Genomic DNA, 18660 nt, shown 5'->3' with positions numbered 1-18660 from the left:
CACATTTTTAACTATTAATTAAAAATGAAAAAAAAAAAAAAAGACTCATTGAAAGATAAAGAAAAAATACCAAGTCATTGACTAAAGCGAAAAGAGAGGGATTCGAACCCTCAGTATGAAAAACCCGTACAACGGATTAGCAATCCGACACTTTAGTCCACTCAGCCATCTCCCCAAATTGAAAAAGGATAATTACTAGATTATATTACACAAAAACAGTAAGGCTTGAAAAATGGCCCTCTCTTTATACCTCTTTATTATTCAGTATATAATTATTATATAGAAATCTAATTATAGAGACATAGAAATATATTATAAAAAATGTAGAAAATAAAAATCAGTGATTTCAATTAGGTAAAGTAAGGGCTTGAAAGCGATATCTCAACTCCTTCCAATGAATATAAATTTAGATATATAACCACCTAATTCCCCAAGAATATTATATAAACTATAAACTATAAATTATATAGCAATGAATTTCTTATATAAAAAAAAAATTATAGAATTAATATATAGTAAATAGAAAGTAATAATAAATATATAAATTAAAATTAAATAAATAATAAAAAAAAGAGTACCTCTTTGCTTTCATCTGCAAGATTTTTTTTTACTTTTACTTCCACAGCCTAGCCCCTGGTCCTGACCGGGCTAGGTCTTTCATTTTTGTTCCAATGAATCATAGAAAAAAATGATTTTTTTGATTTTTTTTTAAAAAAAAATTAATGATTGTTGTTGTTTCAAGAACAATCATAATAGAATTCGAGTGTCATTTCTTAATTATTTTATTCTTTTTTTTATTCCAGTAAAGTAAATGGAATAAAAAAAAAAGAATAGAACCATATATTCTTGCACAATTTATGTTATGGCATATGCCTTTTTCTTTTTTATCAAGACGTATCCATCTCATTTAAATAACTAAAAAAGCGTGTTTTTTAGTTATTTAAATAAATCATCTTTCCTCAATCTCATTAGTCTCCTTGGCCAAAGTATGCCAACGCTCTAATTCTCATGATTCTTTTCTGATCCTATCGTCATAATTATGACCCATTTTTTTGTTGGACAAAAGATCCATTTATATACAATAATCACATTGTAGCGGGTATAGTTTAATGGTAAAAGTGTGATTCATTCCATTAATCCCTTAAATGGTTAAGGGGTCCTTCGGTTTAATTAATATTCCAATCAAAAACTTTATTTCTTAAAAGGATCTAATCCTTTACCTCTCAATGAAAGATTCGAGAAAGAATAGACATTCTCATGATTCGTATCCAAAAGAGTCTATTAGAATTGGAAAAAACAAAATTGGATTATGAAATTACGAAACATAATTGGTTTTTGAATTGGATCAATATTTCCAATTGAATAAGTATGAGTAAAGGGTCCATGGATAAATAGAGAAGGGAGTATTTCTAATCGTAACTAAATCTTCAATTTATGATTTGTATAAAAGAGATTGAAACAAAACAGCTATTAACTAATGGCTTTGGTTTACTAAAGACATCGACATATTTTATTGTTTTAGCTCAGTGGAAACAAAATCCTTTTCCTAAGGATTCTTCAAACAGAAATAGAGAACGAAGTAACTAGAAGGGTGGTTCTAACCCCCCCCCCCCCCCCCCCCCCGGGGTTCTATAGGGATCATCTGTAAAGCGGGTTATGTTTTGAATGCATTCAAACAGAAAAACTGACATAGATGTTATGGGTCGAAATTTTTTTTTTTTTTTTTTTTTAATTTAGTTCACATCTGACATATGTGAAATTTGTCCATCTTTCTTAAAGGAGCTGAATGAAACCAAAGTTTCACATTCGATTTTGAATTAGAGACATTAAAAATGATGACTCAACGTCGACTATAACCCCTAGCCTTCCAAGCTAATGACGCAAGTTCGATGCCGGGGTCAGTGTCGATAATGAGCTTGTCGCAGTAAGAGTTGGTGTGAAAACCCAAAACGGCGTGGTTTGTGTGTTCTCCACAATCACCACACCCTCTCCATCACCATTCGTCGTAACGTAATCCATTCTTAGTATTATAATTGATAAAAGCATACCAGACCTTTGAAATGAAACAAAGTTTATAATAACTGAAAGAGCAAGTGACTGATATATATATATATGGATGATTTATATATTCATGTATGTATGTACATGCGTGTGTATGCAAAACACAAGCACATACATACATATACAGGGGCATAGCTATGTGCGCCCCCCCCCCCCCCCCCACAAAATTTTGAATTTTTAAAATATATATATATATATATATATAATTATTTTAATGTTTTCAAAATTTAGTCTACAAAAATAAGAGTTGCCCCCCCCCCCCCCCAAATATTTGATTTAGTCTAATAATGCTCTAAAAAAAATAATTGGTTTAATAGTTATAAAGACATAACATTATTTTTCGTAATTCTATTTTTTATTGTAAAATGTGATCTTATATCTGTTAAATATTTGATTAAGTTTGGCATCAAACATGTTTGAATCTATATCTTTTTCAACCTGTCATGTGGCAAATAGTAAGTCATTAACTCATTAAAAAAATATTATTACTAAAACTACACATGAAATGTCTTTTTAATTGTCACATAATGGATTAGAACAAGATAGGTTCAAATATGTTTGGAGCTTAACTTCTTCCTCCAAGTTTTAGATCATTTATGTTTTTGAAAATTTTATTAGTTCAATTGAAAGATTATTTTACTTATTTTAGTATAAAATTTGATAATTTGTATTGTAAGGACTCAATTCGTAACGACCTCAAAACGATATTGGGTTCAAACATTAAGAGGCCCAAACAATATAATTTGTAGAGCGTGGGCTTGAAAGGCTAGGCCTGGGTCACCGGACGGTAGTTAATCAGGGTTTCCATAGCGATTTGCCCAAGGATGAACCTGACGTGTTTAATAATAATCTATTTCGGTATGTCATAAGTGGCTCCGGTCCTTAGACTTCGTCCAAGGAACTTTCTGTTCTTATTGTTCTCCCCTGTTTAGGACTCCATCGTCTAGGAGCCCCCTTTCTTTGGTGCACAAGTCTTTACATTATATAGCCCTTCTCGGTTGATCCTGACCCTCCACCTGTTTATCAGGCAGGTCCCTATTCGAATACCTGTCCCATCAGCTGTCTCCCCTTACTTTTTGTTAGTTGCCCTAACCGAAGCCACACTGTTCAGGCGTCTTTTCTCATTAATAGGGCTAGGACATTTGTGGGCGCATTCAATGCGGAGGTGACGTATTTACCTTGAACCACCCCCACTTTGTACCCCCATATGAGTCCCATTCTACTCACCTCTTCTTCTGAGGGCATTTTGGAGGCAGCCTTCGACGAGATGTCGCTCTTCCCTTTGAAGTCTTGGGATGCCGAGGACAGGGTCATCCTCGGCTGTGTCTCTAGGCTATTTGGCATTTCCCTACTCGTCCTCGGCAACTACCCTCCTCGGCACGGGCCCTAGGCCTTAGTGGAAAGTGGGCCGGGCTGTAAGTTCTCTGGCCCCACAATAGCCCCTCAAAATCCTGCTATCCGGCTCCTCGGATGGATAAGAGGGTTTTGATGACATCAGACATCTGTCAATGCTTGTCACCTGTCGGTTCCCGAGACTTTTCGTCTGCCCTAGACACGTTCTCAGAACCTTTGGAAGGTGAAACGTGTCCTCATTAAATGCCGGCGGCTCTGTGCTTCCCACGTTCAACGACATGATGGAGATCTAACGGTAGAGATTTCTTTGCCTTTATGGGTGGGAAAATTCGTGCAGTTACTTTCGATAGGAGGCATAAATGATTTTTGGAACTGATTTGTCTCTTCACTTTTGCACTTAAGAGTTCTAGCGCATATACCCTGGGTTCATCCGAACTTTCGTCCAAACTCAAGTCCACCTCTAGCACAAAAAGCCTATCCGGGGCACCTTTCCTCTTTTCTGTAAGTTTTCTGCCTTTATTAACTCGTGCTTTTTCTTTTCTGGATTTATTTTTCTCTTATTCCCTTCCTTCTCCCATCATTGGTTGAGTTTGTTTAGTAACTCTTAGAGATGGTTAAATTGAGACTGAGGAAATTGGTTGATACTGAAGAGGCGATGGAAAAGTTCATCGTCGATTATAGGATTCCCCCCAACGTGAGTCTGAGGCACTGTAAAATGGGGGAGTGACACATTCTGAGAAGGACGGGCGAGGTGATAATTCCTGTTCTCGCCTTCGTAGAGGGGGGTATGAGAATCCCCATGGGGCCGATAACGAAGGGTTACCTTAGGCACTTCCGATTAGCCCCCACCTAGTGCACCGGCAATATGTTTAGGATTCTGGGTTGTGTGGATGCCTTAAACAAAAAGATGGGGCTAAGATTGACCCACCATGACGTGAATTGGTGCTATAATCTCCAAAATTTGAAAGGAAAATCCTATTACATGAAGACGAGAGACGAGAGGGTTCGACTAATCCAATGCCTCCCTGATTCCAACAAGGGGTTAAACAAGGACTTCCTTATCGTATCCGGTGAATGGCATGATGGCGTTCCATGTCCAATGGTGGAGGGAGAACCAGGTGGGGTATAGAGAATGGAAGGGTGCCGATCCTTTACGCCATTTTAATTTGATGTGATTTGGTTACTAACCAGGTGCATGTCTTTTTCTTGCAGATCCAAACGCTTTTCACCGACACTTTCACCTAGTTAACTGGGTGGACTTGGAGACCGTTCTTCAAGCAGCAGTTTTCGTAAATAACGAGGATGGTCAAGTCAGAGCCGCTCACAAAATCTTAGGGTACGCTCCCCTTCAGAAGTTATTTGCCGACCCAAGGCACGTGATCAACGCTAGCCATCCTCGGTTTCCAAAAATTACCGTAGTTGAATCAGGATTTTTAATCTCCGAAGGATCTTCTGTCCCAGAGGGCATCCCATTGGTGGACCTCTCCCCATCTCACCAAGCAGCGGAGGACGAAGGCGAGTTAGGTCGGTCCGAGGAGGGATTTGGGGTATTTGACCAAGCCGACCCATCCGAGGATACTTCTGGTGATCTAGGTGACCCAGCCTTGTCCGAAGCGGAATTGTTGTCAATGGGGACATCCTCCCGAGCCGAGATGGGCCTTAAGAGAAAACCCCCGATCAGCTTATTCGACCTCATTGAGGGCCAGCCGAGGAAGGGTGCACAGGGGAAACCGCAATCCAGTGTTCAAACGCCCCCACCTCAGCCTCAGCCCGTACAAACTAGGTCTTCCACTACTAAGTCACAACCACAGTCTCCCCGTCCCAAACTTCCTGCTCCTCCCCAATCAGCTCTGCCTCCTCAGTCGAAGCCTGCTGACTCAAAGAGAAAGAGGAGCCCCAAGAGGAAGGAGCCCATGGAAGGGGGAAAATCCCAATCCTCTCAGGAGAGGGATGAGACCTCGCGAGCCCAAAAACAGCTAAAGATTGGGCACCAAAGTAAGGGGAAAGGGACCGAGGCCCAATCCGCCCAAGGCAAGGGGAAAGGGATCGAAGGCCAATCCGCGTCAAGTGCTTGGCTTCCCGCCCCCATGCTCCACGGGGAGCCATTGCTAGAAACCGCGTCCATGAAGGACCTTGGAGATGGCGAGGGTGGTTATGTGGCCGACGCACTAGGGAGAACCATGCTGCTTCCCTCCAACGTGGAAGAATTGCAAAACATGAGGATGCAGGAGGTTTTCCTCAGCGCGAAGAGGTACTTGGGTATGGTAAGACTCTTGAAACCTAAAACTCCATTAACTCTTGCTCCCGGTCTTTCACTCACGATGTATTTATCTCACTTGACAGGCTCTCAAGGCCACCTATAGGATGGAGGAAGAAGTAAATAAGCAGAGTAAGGCCGCCGAGAATGAACGCGCCAAACGCATAGATGCTGCGCGGACTCTCAAAACTTCCGAGGCCGACCTCGCAAAGGCTAAGGAGGACTTAAAGGAGGCTATCCGAGAGAGGGATAGTGCCTCAGCGGGTTTAAATGGCGCCCAAAAACAGGCCGAGGAACAGACAAAACGTCTACTCGAAGCCGAGGATCAATTGCAGATAGCCAAGGAGTAGATCAGTGATTTGAAGAAAAAACTGATCATGGCAGAGAATGCTAAGGGCGTGGCGGAGTTTGCCCAGGACAAAGCCGTGAGGGCTAAGCAGGAGGCTGAGTTTGCCAGAAACGAGGCCGAAGCTGCTAGGGATAAGGCCGAGGAGGCAGGCTACGAGACGGGGGTAGCTAAAACCCAAGCCTCCCTTAAAGCCCAAATTCCCGGAGTATGCAGGCTATACTGCTCCCAAGTTCGGGAAGAGGCCCTAAAACGAGCTAGGGTGGATGCTTCGTCTAATTTGTGGAAGGCGGAGAGCATATTTTATCCACCAGCCATCCGTGAGACCGCCTCCGCCAGCGCCGAGGCTGTGAGCGATCAACACGAGGCAGGGGTTATTTAGTCAGAAGCTGCACAGACCAGCGTCCCTCCTGGCGAGTCGCTTGAAGGGGGAGAGCCTCATGATGCAATAGAAGCACCTGGAGGTATGAATCTCGAGATGCCCAAGGAGGTTGCCGAGCCTACGGTCGGAGCTCAGATTCCTGTTGCCGAGAAGCCAGCCATTCTTGTTCAGCCCCTACAGGCAATTCCCCTTACTGAGGTCCCCAAGAGCATCAAAACCAACCCCGCTCAGCCTTCCCAAGAAGGGGATGTCTCCCTGGGCCTCGAGACTAGTCCTACTCTGCCTTCCGAGGACGTGGACAAGACGATATTGAAGAAGTAGCAGCCCTAGCCGACCTTTGTATTTGTTTCCCGTTTAATTACTTAACTTGTTTCCCTTTTGTTTTGAGAACTTGATAGTTTGATTGTAGTTGAACTTATTAACCATATATATGAAATTCTTTTCTTTCTTTAAATTACATGTTAGTTGCCATTGTTGATGCTTACTATTGTTGCGAATTTCCTGATTTTTGAACTAGTTATCTTAACATGTAGGAATGATTGTGCATATGATATATTTGGGATTATACCCCGAAATTCTAACCTACCCGCACCCATAGGACGTTGAATTTGCGTCTGACCACACCTCAAGGAAGGTATAGGCTTCACCCGAGATGTCATGCATATTGTGAGGTCGAGCCTGGTATCTAGGTTTCCTTTAAGTAGTTGGTTTCCCCATAGGTTTGAGTCCGAGGATCATACAATACCTTGGTTCTGTCCAAAACTTGGATATTTTCATTAAGTAGTTGGTCTCCCCATAGGCTTGAGTCCGAGGACCATGCAATACCTTGGTTCTGTCCAAAACTTAGATACTTTCATTAAATAGTTAGTTTCCCCATAGGTTTGAGTCCGAGGACCATGCAATACCTTGGTTCTGTCCAAAACTTGGATATTTTCATTAAGTAGTTGGTTTCCCCATAGGCTTGATTCCGAGGACCATGCAATACCTTGGTTTTGTCCAAAACTTAGACATTTTCATTAAGTAGTTGGTTTCCCCATAGGTTTGAGTCTGAGGATCATGACCATGCAATACCTTGGTTCTGTCCAAAACTTAGATACTTTCATTAAGTAGTTGGTTTCCCCATAGGTTTGAGTCCGAGGACCATGTAATACCTTCGTTCTGTCCAAAACTTAGATATTTTCATTAAGTAGTTGGTTTCCCTATAGGTTTAAGTCCGAGGACCATGCAATACCTTGGTTCTGTCCAAAACTTAGATATTTTCATTAAGTAGTTGGTTTCCCCATAAGTTTGAGTCTGAGGACCATGCAATACCTTGGTTCTGTCCAAAACTTAGATATTTTCATTAAGTAGTTAGTTTCCCCATAGGTTTGAGTCCGAGGACCATGCAATATCTTGGTTCTGTCCAAAACTTAGATACTTTCATTAAGTAGTTGGTTTCCCCATAGGTTTGAGTCCGAGGACCATGCAATACCTTGGTTCTGTCCAAAACTTAGATACTTTCATTAAGTAGTTGGTTTCCCCATAGGTTTGAGTCCGAGGACCATACAATATCTTGGTTCTATCCAAAACTTAGATATTTTCTTTAAATGGGGGGGATTTGCCCCTCGGCCAAGCCGTGGGACATTGGTTTGGGGTGATTAGCCCCTCGACCAAGCCCCTAGAACCATCCGCGCTACTGACGCTTTGAAGCATAGCCCCTAATGGAACTTTGTGTTAGAGCACTACAATGGGCTACTGGAAGTGACGAGGGGACTTTCTCGACCCACCGCCTGTGCCAACACACAAGCCTCCCCACAGACGGTGCCAATTGTAAGGACTCAATTTGTAACGACCCCAAAACGATATTGGGTTCGAACATTAAGAGGCTCAAACAATATAATTTGTAGAGCGTGGGCTTGAAAGGCTAGGCCTTGGTCACCGGACGGTAGTTAATCAGGGTTTCCATAGCGATTTGCCCAATGATGAACCTGACATGTTTAATAATAATCTATTCCGATATGTCATGAGTGGCTCCGGTCCTTAGACCTCGTCCAAGGAACTTTCTGTTCTTATTTTCTCCCCTGTTTAGGACTCCATCGTCTGGGAGCCCCCTTTCTTTGGTGCACAAGTCTAGGGGTGTGTCGGTTCGGTTTCGGTCGGTTTTCTAAGGGTTGGCCAACCGAAACCGAAATTTTCGGTTTGTGAAATTCTCAACCGAAACCGACCGAAATAATTGGAAATCCGTCGGTTTCGGTTGGATTTCGGTTTCGGTCAGTTTCGGTCGGTTTTTCGGTTTCCTCATCATTTATTTTCTAAGAAAGCAAACAAAGAAAAAAAATTAACAAACCCAGAAAATATTAACAAACCCAGAAAGCAGAAACCCAGAAAATATTAACAAACCCAAAAAAAATAAACAAACCCAGAAAAAATTAACAAACCCAGAAAATCCCTTTGCTTTCCCACGTTTTCTCACCACCCAAACACCAACAAACACCAAGCACCAAGCAAAGTAGCAAACACAAAACCCCCAAAAAAAAAAAAAAAAAAAAAGAGAGAGAACGGCGAAGAAGCGTACCGGCGAAACCAAACTCACAACCTTCTACCTTGAAACCCAGAAATCACGAAGAACAAAACCCAAACCACGAAGAACAAAACCCAAACACCCAGAAACCTTGAAACCCAAACACGAAGAACAAAACCCAAACCACGAACCCAGAAACCTTGAAACCTAAACAGAAACCCACAAAGAACAAAACCCAAACCACGAAGACAGAAAAATCAAACCAGAGAGGCGGCGACAGCGAAGGAGGCGGCGGCGATTGAACCCAGGTGGCGAAGATTCCAAGCAGCGGCGACAACGGGGTTTGTTGATGTTTTCTCACTGGATCTTTGGGTGGGTTTCTTGATTCTTGTTCTTGATTCTCTCTGAATGTTGTTCTTGGTGTGGGTTTTTCATTTCTTGCTTCTTGATGTTGAAAACGGAAGCCAGAGAGAACAAAACCCAAACGTGAGAGACAAATGCTGAAAATAGGATTAATAGGGTTATAAAGCAAACCCCAAAACGACGTAGTTTTGGTAATAAGGAGAGGAAAAATAAAAAGGCATTATTAAGGGTCGAACCTGGGCTGACTGGAGAAAAGCACGTGTCCTTGCCGCTAGGATACCAGGTACTTTGTTAAAATATTTTGTACAAATTATTATTTAATATATTTCGGTTCGGTTCGGTCGGTTCGGCCTATTAGAAATTGCAACCGAAAACCGAACCGAAATTTTCGGTTTTTTATATGATAAAACTGAAACCGAACCGAACCGAAACCGAACCGAAATTTTTACATCGGTTCGGTCGGTTTGAAGCGGTTTTTTCGGTTCGTCGGTTTTTTGCACACCCCTACACAAGTCTTTACATTATATAGCCCTTCTCGGTTGATCCTGACCCTCCACCTGTTTATCAGGCAAATCCCTATTCGAATACCTGTCCCATCAGCCGCCTCCCCTTACTTTTTGTTAGTTGCCATAACCGAAACCACACTGTTCAAGCGTCTTTTCTCATTAATATGGCTAGGACGTTTGTGGGCGCATTCAATGCGGAGGTGACGTATTTACCTTGAACCACCCCCACTCTGTACCCCCATATGGGTCCCATTCTACTCGCCTCTTCTTCTGAGAGCATTTTAGAGGCAGCCTTCGACGAGATGTCGCTCTTCCCTTTGAAGTCTTGGGATGCCGAGGACAGGGTCATCCTCGGCTGTGTCTCTAGGCTATTTGGCCTTTCCCTACTCGTCCTCGGCAACTACCCTCCTCAACACGGGCCCTGGGCCTTAGTGGAAAGTGGGTCGGGCTGTAAGTTCTCTAGCCCCACATGTATAAAAAATAAAACTTTTTAAGAATTTCACTATAAAAGTGGTAAAAATGAATAATGAATTTTATTTTATGAAAGATTGCTATCAAACATAATTGTAATTGAAAATATTAAGTTTTTTTTTTTTTTTTGGGTTAGTGTATATATATAACTTATCAAATAAAAATGTGTGTATATAATAAAATAAAAATGGTATATATATAACTTAGTGCTGCAACTTGATCCCAAACAAAAATTCCTGTGCCGAAAATTAATATTAGTCTACAATATTGTAAACTAAATAAATGTGTACAATGTAAGATTTATATTGATTTTACAATGTAAATTAACTTATAATTACCTTTTTCATAAGTCATGTGTTGTTAAAAAATAATGTTATCATACCCAAAAAGTATACCAAAGGTTTTCAAATTATGTTTTGAAACTGTAAACTTGGTATTTGCCCAAAATGCAGCAAGCCACGCATGCATTCTTGCATTAGGTCTGAACTAGCTTGTAATCTCATGTATATGCATAAATATACTTAAAGATATACAATAAGATACATAATTTAATTCATATATATATATATATATATAATTTTAATACTATTGATAGTCATTTTTATATTTTGTTAACTCTTTAAAAAATTTTGTAAGGATATTGTTAGGTATAAAATGTAAATTTTCCTTCTTCTTTTTTTAATTATTGTGAAGCACTTTTTTTTTCGATTCATTTATTCTAGATTCTCTGGTTTTTTGTACTTAATAACTCATTTAGATGAATATTTATGATGTGGTTCCACATTTGATTTTAAAATTAAGAAATAAAATTCTTATTTTAAAATTAAGAAATAAAATTCTTTATGAATAAATATTTTAGGACACATGGCGCAAAATTGGAACTCTAATTTAGAATTCTAATTTGAATTTCTCTCAGCTTCACTTATTATTATATATATAGATTCAATATCCATCTTGATGAAATCATGGACACAAATTGTCAATATACTTACCTTCTTTAATAAGTAATAGCATAACCCATCAACTTCAAGGAAACTACTTGGTAGTTACTACTAGGGACGAAATTAGACTTTAGACTTAGGGGGGCAAAACATACCCTAAAAAAATTTCTTGACTTGTAACTAAATGAGACTATCTATATAAATTAATATTTCCATTATTTCTTTTTGTCATTTATTTAATTAATTTTCAAATGTTTCATCAATTTCAAAACTTATAGCTCTATAGATTGAGAATTAAAAAGAAATATGTAAACAATGAGAAGATAAGAAAAGCTCATATATATATATATATTCTTAGGCTACCAAAAAAAAACTTACAAACTCATGTGTTAAAGCATGTGATTAGGTCCGCTTCAACACATAATAAATAAATGTTAATTACTTTTTTGTGAACGATGACATATAAATTTATCATATTTATCTACTAAAATTTGTAGCTCACTTTAAATATATATATTGAAGACAAAACTTAGATATAGTATTTTTCACCAATTTAAAATTTTACAATAAAGTGATGGCTTTTTTTTTGTTGGGTTTTAAGGGCCACTTTGTAAATGTTTGGAGAGAGGGGGCCAAGAGTAATCCTCTTGAACCTAAATGTTAAAAGAATTCGGAATATACATATACTATTATGATTTTTTATTTTTAAACAATTGGAGGGTCATTGTCCCCTAGTCAATGAAAAGCTCCGTCCCTGGTTACTACGTACCACACTGTTAACGACACCAGAAAATTTTCAATGCCCTCTCACTTTCAAGGAATGTGTGCACCATGCTGTTAACAAGGATGGCAAAGAATTTTCAATACCCGCTTCACTTTCAGAGCCTTGTTATTAAACCTAAAATGATAGAACATAAAAGGTTAAGCTTCTCAAATCTTGCAAGAAATAAGAATGGCGTTAAAAGTTCTTTCCGCCCTTGACGGTGCAAGAACTCAGTTCTACCATTTCAAGGCCATCATTATAGCTGGCATGAGCCTCTTCACTGACGCCTATGACCTCTTCTGTATCCCTTCGATTATGATACTCATCGGAAGGATCTACTACGAGAAGAACAAATATGTGACCCCAACTAAGGTTGTGTCCATCATGGCGGCCATCGCTCTTGTGGGTACCGCAATTGGTCAAGTAGTATTCGGTAGGCTCGGTGATCTAGTCGGTAGGCGCCGCGTGTATGGGATCGCATTGATGATCATGGTGCTGAGTTCCATTGGATGTGGGTTCTCTATATGCACCACAAAGAACTGTGTTCTGGTGAGTATGGGGTTGTTCAGGTTTATTCTGGGCTTAGGGATTGGCGGGGACTACCCTTTATCGGCCACGATTATGTCGGAGTTCGCTAACAAGAGGACCCGTGGTGCTTTTATAGGAGCCGTGTTTTCAATGCAGGGCTTTGGGATCTTGGCTACTTCGGCGGTCACCGTGGTGGTGTGCGAAATATTTAAAAGTACTGCAAATGGAGCGTCAAAAGATCAGACGACCAAGGTCTCAGATATCGCATGGAGGTTAATACTGATGCTTGGTGCAATTCCAGCTGGGTTAACATTTTATTGGCGAATGAAGATGCCCGAAACTGCCAGGTAAATACATTTAGTAATTATTGTGATACGTGCATATTCACTCTTCTTACGTCAACTAATTAAATTTATAATAAAAGTCCATTATACCAGGAATGTAAGAGGAATGCACAAAACGTCATTGTCCTCCAAGAGTATTCTCGCAGTTCATCATTAATAGATTATAGATTTAGTGATGAATTTTCCATTTCACAAATATTGTGCAAAGCATGCATTGTGATTTATAAATTTTAATTATGGTTAGATTGACAAAGCTGAATTGGTCATTAAAATTGTCCGAAGTTGTAACCACATGATATTTTCCGGTGACTCTTTCAAATTTATATATTAAATTAATTAGTCAATGAACAATAGCTTATCTCTTCTAGATTTATATGTATTGTTTTTCACGTAGATATACAGCTTTGGTTGAACAAAATATCGTCCAAGCGACTATGGACATGGAGAAGGTGATGGAAATTCCAATGGATCAGATTGTGGAAGATAACTTACTGCCACCTACTCTACCGCCTTATCCCCTCCTCTCCAAGCAATTTTTTCAACGCCATGGCCGCGATTTATTCTCTTGCTCCTTCACATGGTTTCTTGTTGATATTGCTTTTTACAGCAGCAACTTCTTCCAATCTCGCATATATTATGACCATCTCCGAACGAATGATGAAAACACGAATGCCTATAAAGATGCTTTAAATTTTGCAACATTTCAAGTAATTATTGCAGCATGTTTTACAATTCCAGGCTACTGGTTCACTGTTTATTTCATTGATAGGATTGGAAGAGTCAAAATCCAAATGATGGGTTTTTTCCTCATGGCACTGGTTTATTTAGCACTTGGGATATCCTATCATGCATGGACAAAAAATAAACAGAATAAAGGTTTCTTAATTCTCTATGGCCTCACCTTTTTCTTCGCAAACTTTGGACCGAACACAACCACTTTTATAGTGCCAGCAGAGCTTTTCCCGGCAAGATTTAGATCAACATGTCATGGAATTTCTGGGGCTATTGGGAAGGTAGGGGCAATTATTGGCTCGGTAGGATTTGTATGGGTTAAAAATCACAAAAAGGATGGTAAGCCAAAAGTAATTGATGATATGGCTGCCTCATTTATAATACTTGCTGGAGTTTGTTTGCTGGGGACGGCAGTGACTTATTTTTTCACGCGTGAAACTATGGGAAGATCATTAGAGGAGAATGAGGATTAACCTATTGTTTATTAAGAATAAGTTTGCATTCACATTGTTTTCAAATGAATCTATTGTCTCTCTCTCTCTCTCTCTCTCTCTCTCCGCACCCCCCGCCGCCCCCCCCCCCCCCCCCCCCCCCCCACCCACTTCATGCTAGAGATTTGTGTGATTGAGATACAACAAACTTAGAGAGTTGAAATTTTAAAAAAAAATCGACCATCTTGTATGCAGAAAACTGTTTGTTTGCTCATAGTAATTGATAAGTCATAGTCATGACATACTGAATTTCTTGCCGAAGCAACTTCTATGTACAATAGCATTGATTTACTCCAATAACTTTCACTTCTGTTTTATTTGTACCAATATATTTAAGAGATTTAAGCAAGTGATCAATATTTTTGTCCCAAATTGTAGTTTAAATTATACAAGTTATCAAGTTATTCTTGATCAAACGAAAGGTAGTGCAAGAAGGTCATATGTTGTTCATAAGACTACTCCCGTATTTGTGAGACCTCAAAATAAAAACAAAGTTAAGATTTGATTTTAGGGATCACTTATGTAAGTGGCACATATGCACTTATGTGCATCAGTATGTCCAAACACATATATAATGTCTATTTAGAAACAGTTTATTTAGCTAAAATTGAAAATTTTTTGTTGAAAATACTGTAAATAAAACTAAAAGGTAGCTAAAATAGTATAATGGAACTCATAAATAATAGCAAAAATAAACTAAATAGTAAAAAAAAATTTGGTTTTTTAAGCCAATACCAAACGCACACATAATACTTGAAATGTGCGTTTGGTATTAAATGGTATTTTATTGCAAAATAATAACATATTTATTATATTCAATTTATTTATTAACAATATTTTTTATATATAAAAAATATGTTATTTTCTGATTTTTTTTTTTTTATTGATAAAATTTCTCTCTAAACTTGTTTAGAGAGAAACCCTTCAAATTACTTTAAAATTGTGTCATATGTCGTCGTCCTTCCAACTTAACAGATGTCCTAAGAATATTGATTTAAAAAATATTTTTAAAATCTTTTTATAGGAAAAGAAAAAAGTAATTGATTTCTAATAGTTTTTTTATATTTTCCATGAAAGTGATATTAAAAATTTTCTAAAATTGTCCATTAACAAATTTCCTAAATGCATCCATTAACAAAACCCCCTTTTTTTTTTATTAAAACTCAATTGACACAACTTAACCATAGGTGGTGTGGGGTTTAGTTGGGTCAAGTTGGAAGGACACATATCATCATTTTAAAGTAATTTAAAAAGTTTCTCTCCAAACTAATTTGGGGTGTATGATGATTTATAAAATTATGTATATTATTTAAAATTTTTACATATAATTCATTAAAAAATCATATAACTAAAGTATAGTCATTTTAACCATTACATAGTGGGTTGAAGGAAATTATCTCCAAACTAATTTGGAGGTAAACAATTCAAAAGAAAAAGGTTTGGAGGTAAACATTTTTCTCAATTTTTTTAACCTTTGTCTTCTCTCATTAAACTGTGAAAATGGATACCCGTATATTTTGAACTCTGGGTTTGTTCTCTCATATGATTGCCTTCTCGAAACAGAATGAACACTTCAATTTATAAAGGAAGCATAGAATTGAATTTCTCATATGGAATTTATAGTATGTAAAAAAAGGAGATGGCTTGGCTGATAAAAATCACATTATTTTTAATATGAGTATCGAAACATCATAAAGACGCAAATCTTTAAAATACAACAATTGTTGTTCTTCCTTTTACTTCCTTTTAGTAGGATAAGAAGCCATTTTGTAGATTCCACATATCCCTTCAGGCTTGCCATTGTTTCTCTTCATCCTTATGTAGCCTTTCTCTCCCCATTTCGGTCCCCATGAATTCTTCACAATGATGTAATCCAAACCCTTTGATGTCCCATATCCAACCGCAGCCACACCATGATCTAGCTCAGTTCCACAATGGCCATCAAAAATACCCTACAGATTCATCAATGTCATTTATATTAGAGTTGGAAGATTGATAAATATAAATATCCAGGCATATTTGAGTAATTATTCATTGCAGGTATATATGTTGTTGAGTTCATAGTAAGCTTACCCCACTATAGAATTGAAAGTCTCTACTAGAAGCCTCAATAGCCACACTGAGGGGCTGGTTTGCAAGTGCCTTCAGAAGGCTTAGTTCATTGTTTTGCGGCACGTCATGGTAGCCACTTATGGTCACTACATTCGACTCTCCCTGATAAAAAAAAAAAAAATGAAAATATATATATTGGTAGAAAATCTACATCTAAATTTTTATTTTCGTAAAAGGAGTAAATAAGATCTACTTAATTGGATGTTAGCAAATTAGCATATATATACTTGCCATGTTCCACAAAATATGAACTAAATGAAATTAAAAATCATTCCATCAAAAAATAATCATCAAATTCAGTAGACGAATAATGTTAGCTTAATTATATACATATGTTTAAATTACTATAATGTTAGCTTAATTAGGGGATTACTGTGATAAACGGGTCGACAGCCTTAATCTATTATTATATACAGGGCCAATGTATACTTTTTGATAATGGGCTTTGATGAAGCCTCTCTTTTACCCAAACCTGGCCAATTTGTAAAGCTTTCAGGCCGAGGCCTAGACTCACGGGAAATAAAAAATAAAAAATAAAAAAAATGTCTTACACTCTGGGTTTTCTACTTACCCTTTTCATCTCACAAGTCCCTTCTTTCATAAGGTAAGGGTAGTCTTCTTCTTTATGAATTCCTCCACTAGAGACGATGTAAGCAAACGCATAATCCATGAGACCCCCATTGCAGCCACTATTGAACTTTGTGTCACAATCAATTAGCTCTTGCTCAGACAGTGAAGTCAAATTTCCTGTAACGATTTGGTTTATGCCCTCAACTGCAGCTATGGTCGAAAATGCCCAGCAACTACCTGTGTATTCCCAAAAATTTTGTCAATCAGGATATTAGCGATGACGAGGCCCACCTAGATTAGGTTCACTTAATTTAGATATTCTTAAAAAGTTGAATTATTACAGTCAACATGAATTTGATGCGTAGAGTCGAATATAACCATGTAAATAAAAACCCCAATGATAATAGAAATAAAAGCAAGCCCAATAGGCCGTAGGACAGAGTGATATGTCCCACAATTTGTCTTTAAAACTTGTTGATATATGTCAACTTGAAATCATGAATTCCACTTATAAAAAGTTTAATATCCTAAGATAAGAATGTCTAAAGCATTTTATATATATGAAGAATACTATGTGTGAAAATATAAGTATAATTGTAAACCAATTTGAAATTATTTTTTGTAATTCATTACGTGATCATTTATAAGATTATTTATGTGTATTATTTTTATTTAAAGAAGTTATATGACTTGTTAAAAAAGTTATGTATCATGTAACTAAAATTACACATAAGTACTTACCACATGATCCCTGGTTCTTGATATTAGTGACCGCTCCTTTCTTCCTCCAATCCACAGACTTGGGCAAATCCGTGACATCTCTATAAGCGAATTCTTCTGGGGACTGCCTCTTCTTAGGCAAGGCATCGTTCAGCCCCAGATACATATTTTTGAACTCTTCATGGCTCAAATCTGCAAACTCATTTAATCCAAGCCAGTAGTTACTAACCTTTTTATTAGTGTCGTCGATGTGTTCCAAATTATCCTTGAAAATCTCTAATCTATGCAACTTTTCCTCAATACTCTCATAACTTTTGTTGTGTTTTGACATCCACGATTCAAAGAGCTCAATGAGTTTACCAATGGATGTCAAATCGTTTGGCGAATAGCCCACGATGGAGAAATCGTGAGCTAAAGCAGAACAAGCCAAAAGGCATGCGGAGCAGGCAATGAGTGCCTTAGAATATGAAGAAAGAACCATTTTTTTTAGCTAGGGTTATAGTAGGTTCTTTTCTGAATAAGGGAGAAGAAAAATGAAGGGGTGGAGATCAAGGGAAAGATAGGAGTCGTCTTTATAGGTTATGTTTCATATGTTTCTTTCAAGTAAAGTTAATAGAATTTTCTTCTGAATACTGAGTCTTTAAGCTTGGTTCTTTTAGCAGGCTTTGAATCAAAGCATACGATCATATGCCTTAATAATACAGCGGTGACCAACTCTATCGTGTGTTATCATATTGCACGTCAGGAGTTTCAATGAGTCAGTCACAAAAATTACATTTACGCAAAGGGCTCTCTCTCTCTCTCTCTCTCTCTCTCTCTCTCAGACACAGACAGAGACACGTGTCTTTAACAATTTGCCTATCTCACTATATACGTAAATGGGGAAAATCCATTTATATATGGTATTTCATTAACTAAAAATGAATATGTTAAATCATATATCATTTCTCAATTGATGAACTAAGATTTTAGATTATGTGTGTATGTGTGTGTCTATATATATATGAGTCCGGTTAATGTGTGTCCTAAAAAAGGACACATTAAGCTATCCATTTTTTGAAATATTTTCTTGAAATTTGAAAAAATTGTCAATATTTTTTTAATTCTTGAGAAAATTTTTTCCAAAAATAAAAATTATGGGCACTCATTAGCAAAATCCTATATATATATATATATATATAAGGATGAAAAAGAGTTTTTTATTTTAGAAATAATCACAA

General features: G+C 37.8%; 2 protein-coding genes across 2 annotated transcripts; one reads left to right on the top strand and one right to left on the bottom strand.

Annotated features, from left to right (window-relative positions):
* The first annotated feature begins 12067 nt into the window (after positions 1-12067).
* Positions 12068-14061, top strand: LOC126712622 (probable inorganic phosphate transporter 1-9). The gene is made up of 2 exons (XM_050412025.1): positions 12068-12818; positions 13210-14061. Exons 1-2 carry the CDS (start codon positions 12133-12135, stop codon positions 14018-14020), a joined length of 1497 nt encoding a protein of 498 aa, XP_050267982.1. The 5' UTR covers positions 12068-12132; the 3' UTR covers positions 14021-14061.
* Positions 14062-15632: 1571 nt separating this feature from the next.
* On the bottom strand, positions 15633-17993 carry LOC126712621 (cysteine protease XCP1-like). Its single transcript, XM_050412024.1, has 4 exons — positions 17462-17993; positions 16722-16957; positions 16112-16252; positions 15633-15990 (listed from the first exon to the last, which is right to left on the bottom strand). Exons 1-4 carry the CDS (start codon positions 17919-17921, stop codon positions 15775-15777), a joined length of 1053 nt encoding a protein of 350 aa, XP_050267981.1. The 5' UTR covers positions 17922-17993; the 3' UTR covers positions 15633-15774.
* Positions 17994-18660: the final 667 nt, after the last annotated feature.

The sequence above is a fragment of the Quercus robur genome, chromosome 2 (assembly GCF_932294415.1).
Source record: "Quercus robur chromosome 2, dhQueRobu3.1, whole genome shotgun sequence".
Taxonomy (NCBI): domain Eukaryota; kingdom Viridiplantae; phylum Streptophyta; class Magnoliopsida; order Fagales; family Fagaceae; genus Quercus; species Quercus robur.
Note: the sequence above shows the minus strand (reverse complement) of the source record. Positions and strands in the feature narration are given on the sequence as shown.

Coding starts and splice junctions, on each gene's coding strand:
- LOC126712622 (XM_050412025.1), top strand. CDS start 12,133: ATGGCGTTAAAAGTTCTTTCCGCCCTTGACGGTGCAAGAACTCAGTTC. Junction 12,819..13,209: donor AAGATGCCCGAAACTGCCAG/GTAAATACATTT, acceptor TTTTTCACGTAG/ATATACAGCTTTGGTTGAAC.
- LOC126712621 (XM_050412024.1), bottom strand. CDS start 17,921: ATGGTTCTTTCTTCATATTCTAAGGCACTCATTGCCTGCTCCGCATGC. Junction 16,958..17,461: donor CAAGAACCAGGGATCATGTG/GTAAGTACTTAT, acceptor GGGAATACACAG/GTAGTTGCTGGGCATTTTCG. Junction 16,253..16,721: donor GGACTTGTGAGATGAAAAGG/GTAAGTAGAAAA, acceptor TTTTTTTATCAG/GGAGAGTCGAATGTAGTGAC.